Raw genomic sequence first — 16,561 nt, forward strand, 5'->3', positions numbered from 1 at the left:
AACATGAGAAACAATTGTAGAAATTAGGAAATCAACTCAAATGTATTCAACGTATTGACACTTATTCATTTATATCATTATTAATCACAAATAAATAATGCCACAAACAAATGCCCGTCTGTGTAAGCGGGTACTCTGCCATCGTCCAGCCGTTTTATGAAGCGGTCACCCCGATAGATGGAAAGGCTTCCCAAAACCAACCTCAACAGTGGTTGACTGATGGGGATTAAGCATTGTTCTGGATTTACATCATCCACAATTGTTGCCTTGTATTTCTATTACAAAAGGGTGATTTGAGAGGGAAAACGTTGATAGGGTCGTTGAGCAGTGGTTCCCAACCAGCCGTACCAGGACCCCTGGGGGTACTAGGCCACCCCAGAGGAGGTACTTGAAGACTAATGGGACCATATGCTTACTAGTGAAATGAACATGAGGGGGCACTTAGGCATAACCAGTGCAGGTCAGAATTCGGAGCTTGGTATCTTTCCCCAAAAAGGTTGGGAACCACTGCGTAGAGTATATCTGTGCTCTCTGTGGTGATGGATCTAGATCGGTGTGGATACATACTTATCGGCCTGCCCGGCGTTGAGCGTGTTCTCTGCTCTCATGCGCGTCAGGGCGGCGGCCGCCTCGTCCAGGGCACAGCTCACTGAGGACGTCAGCCTCCGCAGCACTTCGGGATCTGCAAACGCTTTACCATCCGCAGTCGACAGTTTACCAATGCCTTCCAGTTTAAAGGTCATCACAGGAAACAGCAGGCATAATTGGCACAGGGACAAAAATCACACCAGGCAGCCAGGCAGACGGACGAGGAATGGCGTAGAGGTGAAAATCCAGCACAGCCAATCCAATCCATGGTTAGTAGAGGCATTCAGAAAAAACACAGAAACACACACAAGCATGGGTTAATCAGGTCCCAACTGTCCAGCAAATGTAGATCTCCCCTAATCAGTGGGCGGTTACATAGTCGTGGCATAATGTACTAGCATCCTGGCATATCAATCAAATAATGCACCAATTCTTAAAGAACACTATTGATATTAAATGCCTTGCAGAAAGATATGTTTTAATCTGAATAATGAACTACGCTCTGCTCCTCAAACAAAACCTTAAATGGCCCTGACAATATTATTGGCACCTTCTAGCAGTTCAAGCAGGTTATGCTCCATTACTTTTGAATTTAACCCACCTGTGGTGAGATGCAGGTGCCTGCATTATTTGAATGACTGAAGTAATTCTCTTGTTTTGTGTCACAGTGTGTATTGTGATTATCATGGGCAAAAGAAAGAAAACCAGAGAATTGACCGAGGAGGTCGGACACAAGATCCTCTGTGTTTGGCTACAACTTCAAGTTCGCAACGAGGAACTGTTTGAATGGAGGAGAAAGCACCTTAATCAATTGGGAAGCTGGGGGACAGGTGGATGGGTAGCTAGGGGACAGGAGGAGGTGAAGCTAGGGGACAGGAGGAGGTGAAGCTAGGGGATAATGGTGCTTGGGCTAAGGGGTAAAGGACAGTTAATGCAACAAAGAAGCAGAGCACCATTTATGTGAATTATAGATGAAGCACAGAGGGGCAGTCTAACGGAGTGTGTGTTTGTGTGGGGGAGGGTGGAGGGGGGGGTGGAAATGCACAGCTGGAACAAAAGCAAGAACCTCAAACCAGAATGAATGACTGAGAAAAATGAGGAGAGCAGACAGGAGGAAAAAACGTCTGCTCGTTCTGCTGACCTTAATTGAAAGATATCTTTCAGAAGAAGCAGCAAGAACTGCTTCCAATCCAGGAAGACCATCCAAGCAACAAAATAAGTGCGTTGACATGAGACAGGGGAGTAGCAAGGACAGGGGGAAAAAGTAGAGAAAGGGCCCAGCTTTTACCTCGGATCTTTGCCTCTACCCTAAATTAGTTGACCAATAAAACTAGCTGAGCTCAGTGCTGGCGAGTGGGTCCAGCCAATCAGTGTTTTCACCACTGATACCCTCTGCTCTCAGTCAGTCTAAACTTAGCCTTTGCTTGGCTGTCAGAAGGATTTCACAACTTTCCCCTGGGTGGGCAGGCAGGCATGGCAAAAAGGAAGTAGTGGACGCCTGGGGTCAGGGTGGTTGATCATTAATTCAGCACAGAAACGTAGGCTGAAACCATCAATGCCGCAGGCACCGATTTAAAGTCGCTGCCCAGTGTCCAGATTTATTCCCTCCCTCTTGATATCTAACTCATGATTACGGCATTTTCTTAGTTCCAGCAACTTGCGGCCAAGAGAGAAAACTATAAATATATAAATATAAACCAAATCCCATCAACAGAGATTTTTCTGGATCATAAGGGGCATAAGTGGTGTGTGATGGTCATGGGAGTGCCAATGGGCGCCCCAATGGGTGACATTCAAGCCATTACAGTTAAGATTGAGAGCTAGCAGCATAGGAGAGCTATCGACACTGGGATAGTAGTCATATTTATACAAGAAATGTAGGTTTAGATATAAAAGAACACAGCAGCTACCTGCGATCTTAAAAAAAACATGCTATGATTTCTGCCTAGAAAACTATTTTGACTAGCAATTATTAAAGCCATTATTGGAGGAAGAAACAAGGCTGAGAGTTAGAGAGCAGTTGCCAGCCCAAGGAACCACTATGCAAAGGTTCATGCATTTTCCTCCCCTCACAACATATCCAACTGGCTACCAAAGCAGTAGTTCCTTATGCTAGATTGCTTCTGATTCATATGAAATTATGCAAAGCTGGTGGATATACAAGTCCAACAAGCCATTTGCCTGACTGCTGAGCTCTCATCTGAACTACACTACAGGCAACTTTCAACTAGCTAAGGCTAGCCTGTAGCTATAGCGTACTAGACAAATGGTTGCAGTATTGTCAAGAAAAAAGGTACAAAAAAATAACATTCTGCTTGTTATCTCGCTACCACTCGCTAGTAAGTGGTGATCATTCAGAATAAGATCAACAAACTGAATTGGGGGTCTAAAGTCGCCTTAAGAGAATGCTTCAGCTATAGAGGAGGATGTTTTGGAGAACCCATTGGCTAACTTCGTTCCTCTTAGATGAGGGGCATACCAGATTCAAGGTCCAAGGTTACCAATAGGTCGTTCTGCTTCCCACACTGCTCACTGAACCAGGAAGTAACCCTAACCCAGATGAGTGAATGTTTATGCAACCAAACTAACACTACAACACTCAAGAGCCAGACAGCACAGTGAGTCACCACAGTCACTACCACAGACCAACATAAACTAAAGCCTGAGGTGTTAGGTTTGGGGATGTACTAAAGGGGACGAGTTGGGGTCTCTAGAGGGGAATGGGGTTGTCAGGAACCCTTTCAGGTTCTGATGGTTTTGATGGGGTAGATGCATAGATATGGTTAGAGGACATAACTGGGGGAAAAACATCCAAACAAGGTCAAGTTCATTGAAGGCATCAGCCAGTTCAATGTAGTCAACAAGGTGAGACCTTCAACTTCTTTGGCTGACCCCTACAATTTGCTGATCATTGGTGGCCCAGTTACGTTTGGGAATGTCGCAATGAAGCCTTCGGCCCACTTCCCCATTTTAGGGGACATGAGGGGTCTAAAATGAGCATATTTTCCAGTATGGTTTACACATCACAAACAAAGACCTAAGGTTGAGGCAACTGATGTCGCTTCAGCTGTAAGTTACAGCCGTAAGCTACTGGTCACATCTTGACTCGGATTTTAAGTGTCCTAGCTTGTATGGACATCGCTTGTCCAAACAGTAAAGTACAGTTTGAACAGTAGCCAACTTTTCTGAATCGGCAATTGATTTTTGTCTAGAAAACAAAAAAGAGCCAACAGGGATATCCATCAGTTTCTCTTCCGGGTGCTGTATTTTTGTGGATTACTTTAATACTTGGGCAAATTCTGTTTATATACATTTTCAATGTTAGTTTGAGTTCACACTACAACTGTTAGCGTAGACGGCGGCTGCAGGGGAGTGGCACCAAGATATTGGCCCCCATACACAACAGCATGGTTATTAAGAGTTTCAGCTTCAATGTCAGCACCTACAAACAGACTTATTATGAGAGATTGATCCCTCAGGAATCATCCCTCAAGGGTTGAGATATAAATTAGCTATGGCAATGGAACAAACATAGCAAAAGCAGCAACCGCCATTGCATTAATGTGTATATAAAATGTTTGATTAAATCATTTTGACTACTACTGTAGTGTGCAGTTGTTATAAGTTGTGCAATCACCCAATGGGCATCTGTATTTAAATTAATGATCAGTACGACCAAGGGCCCTGAAGACGGATTGTCAGCCACCCGCTTGGCTGTCATGCAGATCAGGTGCTGTTAGCTATTGCCATATCTGGTCAGGGACTGTTTGCGAAAGTTGTCAGTGCCTTTGTAAAAAGACCCTCATTTGACCACTCTAGCAGTTAAATTACGACAGATGACACAGTGCATCAGAGTTCCATCAAAGTCAAAACAACCTAATTATTTTTTGTACTGAGGTAAAAAATTACTTTAATTTGAGCTTGTATTTATCCTTCGCTGCCTTCTTCAATTGAGTGACTCATGCAAGTTTTTAAATATTAGTAAAGAGCTGGATTCTCAGGCCCTAAAAATCGAGGACCAAGTGCATAATCTTTGTGTTCTGACCTCACATTTAACAATCATATCAAAGTGGTCACCAAAACAGCATTCTATTATCTTAAAAATATAGCCAGAATCAAGGGCTTGGTGTCCCAAAAAGACCAAGAAAAGCTCATCCATGCGTTTATCTCTAGTAGGGTTGACTACTGTAATGGCTTCTTAACTGGACTCCCCCAAAAAACTGTGAAACATTCAGAATGCTGCTGCTAGAATGTTAACCAGGACCAGAGAACAGAGCACATTACCCCGGTCCTTAAATCTTTGCACTGACTTCCAGTCGGTTACAGAATAGATTTTAAAGTGGTGCTTTTAGTGTATAAATCACTGAATGGTTTAGGCCCCGAATACATTTCTGATATGTTTGAAGAACATAAAACGAGAAGGGCTCTTAGATCCATTAACTCAGGTCAGCTAGTAGAGCCCAGAGTCCAAACTAAACATGGTCAAGCAGCATTAAGCAGTTATGCTACACACAACTGTAATAAACTACCAGAAGATCTTAGACGTGCCCCAAACGTATACATTTTTTAATCCAGGTAAAAAACTATTCTCTTTTGACGCGCCTATGACTAAGCGCTTAAACTTAACCACACTGTTTAGCCTTGCAGCTTTTATAGCTCCCTATATTTTTATCCCGTTTTTATTCTATTTCCTTATTCTGTGTTTTATTATAATGCCGTTATTTAGATTTTTTATCTGTTTTTAAGCTATTGTACTTTTATATTATTTTTCTTTGTAAAGCACATTGATTATTTATGATGTATTTTATATCTCTCTCTTTCTTTGATTTATTTCGTTATTATATGTCTATTTCGCTATCTTTTACCAAACGTTTTCTGTAATGCAAGTTCTGGTGCTATCAGAGGAATAACCCCTGTGTAAGTTTAACAATCTGCGGATGACGGATAATGCATGTTCTTGTGATGCGGTTTAAACATCAATGTAGGGCATTATCTCACAAAAGGACTGACTGGTTTATCCAAGCATTGGAGCGTGAGGATTGAGATACCGGAGTGGTTCAGTAAACGGTTATGGTAACTGTATTTCATTGAGGATGAATATAAAATGCATGTACAGACATGGCATAAACGTCTCCCTGGAGAGAGCCGAGTAATACACTGATGCAAAGATTCTCACAAAGGGACTGACGGGTGCAACCTAGCATTGGAATGCCAGGATTGAGATACCGGGGTGTTGCAGCTCATGTACAGTCCCCCTGGATCCAGCCGAGTTAGAGAATTGTAACGATCTGACCGTTTTAATTCTATTGCATTTTTATATTTTCCTTCTCATTGTAAAGCACACTGAATAGCTTCTAAGTATTAATTGCGCTATATAAATAAACGTGCTTGGCTCCACAGGTTGAACTTGATGGAATTGCATCTGCCTTTAGTGCTCTAAGTGAACGTGGGGCACGATCACGTGTATCAAAATGTTCCTCGCAAAAATTGCATGTCCCGTTGGCAAAGTTGCTCCACTGATTGTCCCACAACATGACTCAGGAGAGGCAGAGGTATTGTACCAATAGCAGAGCGGGTAGAACTTAATTAAGATCCACGAGCAGGCAGAAGTCGACATCGATACTTACAAAGGAAATCCAGACGTTTATTTATCAAATGCACCGAATAACACAGCATCTTGTGATATGGCTTACGATATTTTACATAGTAAGAATTAAGAAATATATCAAGCAAAAATATAGCAAAAACTATAGCAATAATATAATTAGGTGTAAAATAGCAGCTATTTTAAAAGGCTAGGTGAAGCAACCTATCTTCACATAGCTTGTTGAGGTTAAGGTTCACGCTCACCTCAATGACATCACTGCCGAAGAAATGGTGGGTATAAGAAATAGCTTGCTAGTGCCAGTATATATTCAGTCAATCTTGCGGGCTGTTTCGTCGATGTACAGTTATAAAAAACAACAAGGTTTGATGCTATCACGACAGAACGTTTGAAGTGTTTTGGAGTAATTTTTCGCTTGCAATGGAGCTTTGCGATAGCGGAACGAAGCGTTTCCATTCATTCTAATAACGCTATTTACAGACTGGGTCAGAGCTGAATAATGTATTGTTTAAAAAAATGACTATGGGCGTTCTGGAAGATCTTTTGGTATTTAAACTTTGAGAAAAATATGAAGTTTGGACAAACTATTCCTTTAATAAAGCAATCTGTAATTTCAAGGTTTTACTCAACTTGACACCAACATCAAGGTGACTTGTAGTGTTTCTCATGTAAAACAACTTGCATGAAAACCTGTAGCTTCATGTTGAATAACAAACACTCAAATGCAAAAATAAATAAAACAAGACGAACATGAAATCCCAGCTTCTACTGAGAGAAACGAATGGTTTGAGACAAGCCAGAATTGTTGTATCAGGCCTAGTTAGGTTCTGAACAACAGGGGTTGGGGTTAGAGGTCAGGGTTCCTAACTGCACTCTGTAGCAGCACCTCAAGGTGGGACTGTATCTCAGCCTAGGTCAGGGACAAGATGAGGTTTAAGGTAACGGGTGTGGTTTATAGGTCTTACCTGCAGCCTCTAGCAATGCCTCGAGACGGGCCTGTGTTTCTGGGTCTACAGTGCGGAGGTCCACTCCGTCTGTGGCACTGGAAAGTAGTAGCTCTGAGGCAGTCTTCATGATGGGGTTTTCCAAGTCTTCCTGGTCCAAGATAAATGACTCAACCTGGAATAAGGGGATGGAGAAAGGGAGTTGTATAAGAAATGAATACCTGACACCCTAGACACTGACAGCTACGTTTTTTGCTGCTGCCCATCAACATGTTTAATATTGCTTAAAACTGAGATCTGCATTAGTGCAGGGCTTGCAACTAACTTTTTTCCTCACTGTCTCGGCACCGTCAATTTCAACCGTCCCAAACTGAACTTAATCCATCCCAAAATTAGAATACTTACATTTAAATTAGACCAGTATTTCTATCCTATTTGTTGCATCTTCCCTCTTTACATTTTTTTCCAATTAACTAGTCTATATATACACACATCTGTCACTTTAACCAAAAACGCTTGGATCACGTATATTTGAGAAAGGTGTTCTCCCGATGCGCCGCCACCTCGCCAACTCCATGAACACATTGCAGAGCTTGTAATGTGAATTAGTTAAACAACTTTCAAGCGAAATACAATGATTTAATCAGCCTTGGGATTAAACATGTTACTATGGAACCACTTGTGAATGCCTTTTGTATTTTTGTGGCCTATCGTCCCGAAATCGTCAAAAGATCTGTGTTATAAATAACGGGGTATTAAATGGTGTGTGGCTATATCTTGTAAACCAGTCTCATTGTTTGAAGTTGTCATTCTCAGAAACAATATAAACTTAAAAAATCCACATCCATAGTTGTTATTCAGCTCTAGCCCCTCAACTAAGCCTGAACTCAAATGTAATCTGACTCAGCAAATTCACAGGTGCCTCCATGGCCAGTCTTATCTGCATGTGGCTCAGAAAACCACCTGCAGCTGAAACACTGGCTGTGGCTGGTTCTAGGATAAATGGGATACTGCAAACACACTAGTCAAATGACGAGACGTGTGTTTCCATGGTTCTTGACAACTTTTCCAGAGGCCAGTCAGACATTTGTAATGTTTATAAAGGGAGGTTCAGTTACGCGTCTCTCTATTTTAGTCCAACACGGTCTGTATAAAACTTTTCTTCACCACACCAAGGAAAACTCTTCCAGCTTGAGTCACAAACAAGGTCAGGAAAAAACGATTGGGGGTGGGGGAAAGTATGAACTATAAGACAGCTATAGTACTGTAATGTAGGGAGTCAGGGACAGTGAAAAACAAACCCCCAGTCATTTCTCAAAGTCCCTGTCCAATCTGTACCTGTTCTAGTTTGTTCCCCCCCCCCCCCCCCCCCCCCCATTTGTTGACCCCTAGAGCTCCTTCTGTCTTTGCAGAGAAACTCAACCTGTGTTAGAGTGGTTATTGGGGTCTTGATCACCTCTTCTTCCTTAGTAACTTAGTATAGCCAGAGCCTTGGTGGCTCCAAACGTCTTCCATTTTACAATGATGGAGCCCACTGTGCTCCTGAAAGCATTAAATGCTTTAGCATTTTTTTAAGACCATCCCAAAATCTATGGAATTCCTTGGACTTCATGGTCGGCACAAATGTGTCAGCAACTGACTGCAATACAGGCCTCCGGGAAAGTAGACCGATTCATTTTGCAATTTGTATCACAATCAATAATCTGAATGACATATTACAAACTCCGTCTAATCATCAGTTATAAACGTGTATTTATAGTTCTGCGTGGCTTGATACATTTTTCTCTGTGAACATAAAAACAGCCTTTGGTCAGAGCACATAACTGGAGGACCTCAAATGAAATCGATGATCCAGTAAATATCCGCCTCAAACGGTGAGACTGAACGATTCAGTTGAACAAGTCACTGAAAAGGACTTGTTACACTCAAGTCAGTAAAAAATTACTCAATAAGAATGATTTGTTCGGGAACTGCATATCACGCCACAGCAGAGCTGCCGAGACTGCTGGCTGCTTCTCCAGTAACCTTTCTAGGATCTCCAGCACACTGTTCCACCGGGTACCAACCAGCAGTCTGTGTAAAGGCAGGCCTTGCCACTTCTCTTTAAGCACCCTGGCTGGCCGTAGTGCTACATTAAAAAAAGGGATGCAATGCAGCACACCTGACCAAGCATGTGCCCAAACGGCAGAAGTTTGAGAGCAACCTGCATGTCTAAATCGGTGTGCGAAACAGCCAACATGAAGCAGCTCCAGCAATGCCACAAACTGTAACATATCAGCATCACTGTCCATCATGATGACTGGTTCTTTCTCTCTTACTTCCCACTCATTTAACAACTCCATCATTTATAAAATTGATTCAGGATTTTTAGGAATCACTTCCAGATCATCCAACGAAGAATCCCAATGAATTGGAAAACCTTTTTTTTTTTAACCCAACCCCAGAGGAGTACGTTGTGGAGTTGAGTAAAACATCCCAATTAAAATGCATGCAACTGAGGTAAAGCCTGGACTAAATGCGAAGACGGTATAGGGTAGACAACCTGTTCCTCCAGTCGGGAGCCATTGTTCCACCAATGGCTTTGTACAACACAGTAACCCTGAGCACATCACAAAAAGCCTAGAGATCCAACATCTACGATCTATGGTCACTATGCTGTAAGAGGACACTTGTTATGGCAGGCATCCCACTTTACATCATCCCACTGGAGACTTTGAAAATATAGTCCTATTTTGTGACCTTCTGACTTTAAGGGGATAGGTCTGCACTAATCAGTAAATAGAAATGATCACACTCGTGTTGGATAGTATTTCAGCCACACCGACTCAGTGAAGCAGCTTTTTGATATTTACCGCAAAGCGGGAGGTTGGAAACATCAGAAACAATACATCACATCCCGTTTCATCTATTTAGTATGTTGGGTCATGACATACCCAAACCAAATTTCCATCATAAGCAAAAGTGACCTTGGCCAATACATTCTTGACCATTGTCAAATGACTAGAAGCGAACATGTTGACAATGTGACCAGAATTGGAGACGACGTTGAACCTCCTTGATCACACAATTTAAAGATATATTGTGAAATCACAGTAGGTGGCAGGACAGGGATAGAATTTCCTGCAGCATTGCTGGCAACAAAAAAAATTATTCAGTTTAGAAAATAGTCCAATTGTTATTAAAAACAACTGATAGTGATTGTCAGATTACACTACTTAGATTCGGATGGCAGAACATTCTCCCACAGACAAGTGCAAGTGGCTATGTTAAACATCTGTCTGGGAATTTTTTATTAAACATATTCCAGCTGATGAAATACGTTTCTCTTAGCAGCTTTATTTCAGTACGCACTTCGGGCAACCAACTCATAACATTAGTGACACCAGCGCCACTCTGGGAAAATATTAGTCGAAATCACAGAATTTCTAAATTTTGGTTCATTTTAAGCTGATTCCTGCGCAGAGGTTTTGAAGCCGAACTCCATTATTTGACTAAAAAACATTTGTTTGTATTATATGCAAAGCTCCATCTGGGTCAATGAGCAAAACATGTGTTCCATAAGGTATATATCAAAAACATGCATTGAGCGCTCCTGAACAGCATACCAGTAAAACTGCCTCTTTTAGCCTAACCTCATAGCAGCATATCGACATTGTGGGCCATGCACATTGGCTTGGGGTCGGTCAGCCATGGTTGTCTTGCCTCATCACCCTCCAGCAACTCTGTTTGCACGTTGGTCAGTCGTGGTGTTTCGCTGGTTAATGTGTTTTCCAACACAACTTCCTGGTTAAGCATGTGGGAAAAGAAGAGCTAGGCAAGATAAAGACAAACTCTCCAAAGTCTGTCGGGAGTTGCTGTGATTAAGTAAGGCCTTGTGATTTGGACTTCACAAAAGCTGGGGGAGAAATAAAAAGGGTAAAAAAAATAACAGACAGACATCTGATTCATATCCAACCAGCTGTCATGTCAGCATAAGGTCCTCTGGAGAGAGGCCAAGCAAACCAGGCACACTCAGAGAAGTTAGTGTACACACCAAATGAAAAAAATCAAATTTCTATTCAGATTTCTAGTCAGATTAAATGAAAAGAACCATGATACCGAGATTTACTGGGATTTTCTGAATGTAATTGGTGAGGAAAAGCTTTACGAAAACGAATGCCACAGAAGGAGAATGCAAAACATGCAAGCAAATAAAAAACGATGTACAGGGCACGCGGTTCTATAAGTGGGCCGCTCTCAGAATCAGAAGGCCTATTAAACCCAACAAAACAAGCCACATACAGAAGCTATTCATTACACCTTATTCAGTCCTTAACTTCAGACTGACGTTTAGTATATTCTGTAACAAATTAACATTTAGCAAGACCTTAATTGCTAAAAATCTAATAGATTTTTAGACTAACAAATGTTAACGTTAACGAACACCCCCCCCAAACAAACTACTGATATTGGCAAATGAATCACCAGCAGGTTTAGATTAGTACACAATGTACAACCTGCAACACCCTTTATGTTTCTGAACCATTGCAGTTTTGATTGAAGAGATCTGAGGGAAGCTCATAGGAACCTTACCCAGGTGCAGTTTTAGATTAAATTATTGAACCAATAGCACTTAATAAAGATAGTTACATTTAAGATAAGGTTACAATTTATTTGGAAGGACAAGATTACACCTTTTTATGTCCCAAAACAGCAAGTGAAAAACTAGCACTGTACATAGCCCTGTGCGACCACATTCCGGGGTAGCTGGTGAAATAAACATTCTACCCACCAATGACAAAATCACACACATTTGGGATTAATAAAACCAAAATCTATTCTTGGTGTCAGTGTATTGATACAATGTCATAGGGGGGGGGGGGAAACTGCAATACTATACTGCATTGATTTCTTAATCCCTAGAGGATATCATAAAGCATGGACAGCTGAAATATAAAAAGACAGAGCTGAATATTTCAGTCAAAAGCAAAGGCTAAAACTAATGGCATTTTTAATAGACTGCATGCAACTTAAAATCACATTTTAATAGTTTCTGCTTTTAAATGCCAATACTAATATGCAGAGGAATACCGAGAGGCCTTCCTCTGCACAATTGGTAGATTCGGCAGAAAGTCCAAAGGCCTAAATCCTTGCTCTGAGAGACATGCCTGTGGAACCCAACTCTGTGGTATGGGGCTCTACATAGTAGGGATGAGCATTGGACAGTATTTTATTATTCAAATAGTAACCTTTATTATTCAAATAGGGTTTGGTTATTAAAACATTACCAATGTGTTTAACCTGACACTACAAAATAACGTGCGCATGGTTGCAGTTCTCATATTGTAGGTTCAATGCATTCAGACCAGACAGAAAGAGAGAAGCAGTGGTAGCCACACCAAACTCAGCTACACAACTACAAACCATCATATATCAACTCATGACAGTGCTTAGCTACAACAGAGAAGTATAGAGAAGCCAGTTAGACATACTGTGCAGCTATATGCTATTTGCTTAACATATTGTTTTCTACACGTCCCAACCACCTTCAGGATCAATAGCAGAACTTTACACCAAATCACTTTTGTCAGAAACTTTAACATTTCTTAAATGTATTCCATCTTCCCTTGAGTTAGTGAACTATCACCCATTGGCTAGCTGTACAGACTGTGCCCATCTAACTTGACCACCATACCACCACTGCCGCTTGATTGACATAAACAACAGACATCACATACAAACAACACACATTTTCTTTTTAAAATGTTATGGTAAAAAAATCTGAGATATGAATTTTAACAGTATTTAGAGAAAGCATGTTCAGGCCTATTCAATTGAATGTCCTGTTTCTTTGTAATAGACGAATACTCAAAAGTATTCGAGTACTAATTTCCTTTACGAATATTCAAAAAACCAGTGCCCATCTGGGGGACAGGGGGTACTGAAGCGTGGGAGTAGTGGCCTATAACTCACCCAATTACACAGAACAGCAGGTTCCAGCAGGAAAACAGCATGCAGAAAATTCGGTAGATCCAGCCCAGGTTGGGGACGGCAGCACACGCTTCCCAAGGTCAGGGCGAGAGAGGGGGTCTGTGTACCCAGCAACATGCCCACTAACCAGTCCCAGTTCCAAACTAGTGTCCTGTTTACTAGCAGTGCTTGGCAGATTTGTGATATGTAATCAGAGTGCAAATACAAGCGCGGAATAACTACTGTGAATTTAACAATAGAAATATTCAAAGAGCAATAATGATGTGGGTTAAACTTCTCATTCAAAAAATTTTTTTTAGGAAAATCGTTTCAGTGCCACATTTTAAGTACATGTAAACACTTGCCATGCTGATTGGACTTCAAAACAATGTGCCATCAGCAACTGAAAAAGCATTTAACCAAAATGTCATGACTGAGCTTACTGAGTTAGTTGTCTTTAAGATTGCCCATCGGCAAGATGAGGACTAGTAAGAATAAGCTACTGGGAGTCGACAGACAAACTCAGCGGCAGTCAGTGTAGAGGAATGCAGCTAGACGCTTGGAATGCAGAACACAATGACCTTTGGGGGATGTAGTTCCGAGAGGGACTCACAAACAATAGTGGACATCAGTCCTGCCCATCAATGAACTACAGTTCCCAGCACTGTGTTGCATTTGGAGAGCTGGAAAGGCCTGGAAAGGCATCTGCTTAATCCTGGAGCTCAGAGTTTAGCTGCAGCCCACAGGAGTGAGCTTTCCACTGGGCTAACGTTTCACAACAATACCTCCCTTTCAACTAGATCCTCCAGGCCTTTTAAGAAGGCCACAACAAATGACACAGGACAAACATATACTTTACATTCAGCCTCAATCTAATTCCAAACAATAGTTCTGCTGTTAAATTACATGTGTCTTGCCTTCATCCTCTCTGGCTTGGCATCTGATTTCTATCACAAGACAGACGGTGCACACACAGAAAGAGCGAGAAAACGAGAGGGCACAAGAGATGGAAAGGGAGAGAGAAAACGCGTGTGAGAGATCGAGAGCGGATGAGAGAAAGATAACACACGACCGGTATCCCTGGAACCGTTTTCCAGCTAAAACATAAGAACTTCAAATCCAGTGCCAACGTAATGCTGAGTGTTTACTAGTGAAGTATTGTATAGTGGCCGGTGGTAACTCAACAGGTATCATCAGTATCCAACTACAGTCAAGCCTGATTTACTCATTTAAATAGGTATGTTTTGACATTCGACTGCACTGACAGGAGCTAGCAACAGTTTTAAATGCACAAGCCATAATATCCGCTAAACGCCACCTACGGACCATGATTGGATGCTCAATGCAGGTGCACGTTATGTAAAGTTCTGGAAAAAGTATCAGTGGATTGAATTTCCAGTATTATCTGGATTTGGCCCGGAGACACTATCACCATATCTTCTCATGCATAACTCAGACACAGACTTGTCCATTACAGGCATACTGGCTTTTGGGACCAGCTGTATAGCATTTAACCACCCATGGTCAATAAGCTTTGCAACGTCGCTTTACCGGTGATAAGCAGTATCTTTTAGTGGAAGACCGTTCTTATGCCATGGGCATCGTTGCAACCACAGAGCTGTCCTTAAGAAAGGATTACATCCAATTGTCTGATATCGTCACCCACCAACGCTGCATCACCCAGCTACCATAGGTGGTTAAATGCTACACAGCAAGACCCAGAATCACATAATTCGACACCTCTGGCTCTAAAAGACGGGCTATCTAGCTAGCCATTTAGTTAATTCTGATATGCTTCGTGCGCACACATTCAAAGTCTTGGCTCCTAAAATGGGCAAACTGTCACATGACACCATGCAAGTCTAATTACATGTCAACATTTAGAATAGCAAGGCAGGCATGGCACATTTTGCCCCCATGTAGGAAGTTGATCGGACAGGTAACAGCAACGTGTCAGTGAAGACAACCTGATAGCACCCTGTACTACCAAGTTAGGGTAGTACAGGGTGTGGCAGGGTAACTAGAGCTGTAGTTTCAAATCACTCCTTTACCTGAAATGGTCTGATTAACATACTGCAGTGGATGTTCATTGGTTTGTGAGCACACAGACACCACACATGTCACCGGCAACTAATAAACATACAATTTACCAGTACTGTTGGGCTGTCATCATCATCACAGATGACAGAAGAGATGATGACAGATCATGAAGTCAGTGTGCACATGTTGCAGATCAGCTGAGCTAAACAAATTGAAAAGTGTTAACCTCAGCTGTGCCCTGACAGCCACACATGGGAAGCTGGACACAACTCAGTAAGGATACGAGATGTAAATCGTAACGCAAGACAGTGACATAGATGTGGCTATTTAGCTGGCACTGCCTCCTGAGGTGAGACCACCGTGTCATCTGTCTGATCCCTCTGTGTCCGTTATCACGAAAGACAGTTGATCATGTCAACCTGGTAGGATAGCTAACGCTAACGTTAGCTATCTAAAACATGTGTTGAAGAGTTGAAGGATTTAAAATGTACACGTAATTAGGAAAGGTGACGTAATTGCACCATTACGATAAAATTGTAGCAAACAGCTCGTTTTATTAGCTAAGATTGGCAAGAATGACAGCTCACGTTCGCCTGTTCTGTGTGCTCTTCCACCATGTACAGTCAATGTGCAAAGTTTAGAATGCCTGTACTGTGAGACGATTGCTAACTTGCTAACTAGCCAACGTTAGCTAGCTAAGCTAGAACTGACGATGCCATGGTCGTTTCCACCCGAACTAGGCCGTGGACAGCCTACGCCGCATAAATAAAACATTTAATCATGTAAGCATTTATTTATCCCGGTGTATTTCGCTATTATTGTCATTATGGCTGACTAGTCATGATTAATAGTTTGCTAGAGACATGCTTCGAGAACATTCGTACTTGTTATGTAGGTTATTTCGTCAGCCTAGGAGGTGGCTGCCCGCACAGCAGCTAGAGAAATGAGCTAACAACTAGCTAGCTCAGTAGCCTAACGTTACCTCTGAGACCTCGTCTTCGTCGCTATTGGAACCGGGACCAGAGGAAAGGACTGCAGCTGCAGCCAGTTTGAAATCCAGTCTGTCTGTAGTAGGCCCACCTGGATCGCCAAACAAGCGTACTTTCTTTCCCACACCAATCCCTATGCCCCCGAGTCCGACTCCTGGTGTTGCTCCTACCCCCATCCCTACCGCTGGGGTGCGAGGAGTCACCGAGTCAATCTCGTCCTCGAAGCCGTCCGTCAGCATTGCTGTCCCGGCTACTGCATCCTGCATACTTATATTGACAATACGTATATTAGCGTTCTTATTGTTGACTGTAACTTCATTCGGGAGTATCTTTGTCGTTTTTACTTCAGGGAATCCTGAAACTCTCCCGAAGCGAGGGTTGAGGAGGATTTCTTTCCCCCAGCCATTAACTTTCTAACAACCTAACTCACTACGCACTGCTTCTCC

General features: G+C 42.2%; 1 protein-coding gene across 14 annotated transcripts in view; it reads right to left on the bottom strand.

Annotated features, from left to right (window-relative positions):
• LOC105026270 (ankyrin repeat domain-containing protein 17-like) overlaps positions 1 to 16,561 on the bottom strand; it is a 42,183-nt gene extending 25,622 nt beyond the window's left edge. For 10 of the 14 annotated variants that reach the window (XM_029119211.2, XM_029119204.2, XM_029119203.2 and 7 more), the window contains exons 1-3: positions 16,109 to 16,561; positions 7,159 to 7,312; positions 568 to 724 (exon numbers count right to left, since the gene is read on the bottom strand). In XM_029119211.2, the coding sequence (XP_028975044.1) occupies positions 568 to 724; positions 7,159 to 7,312; positions 16,109 to 16,381 (584 nt within the window). In that variant the 5' untranslated portion in view covers positions 16,382 to 16,561. The remainder of the gene's footprint in view (positions 1 to 567; positions 725 to 7,158; positions 7,313 to 16,108) is intronic. The other 4 variants (XM_029119210.2, XM_029119209.2, XM_010897623.5 and 1 more) reach the window with 3 other exon arrangements.

The sequence above is a fragment of the Esox lucius genome, chromosome 4, assembly GCF_011004845.1.
Source record: "Esox lucius isolate fEsoLuc1 chromosome 4, fEsoLuc1.pri, whole genome shotgun sequence".
NCBI classification, from domain to species: Eukaryota; Metazoa; Chordata; class Actinopteri; order Esociformes; family Esocidae; genus Esox; species Esox lucius.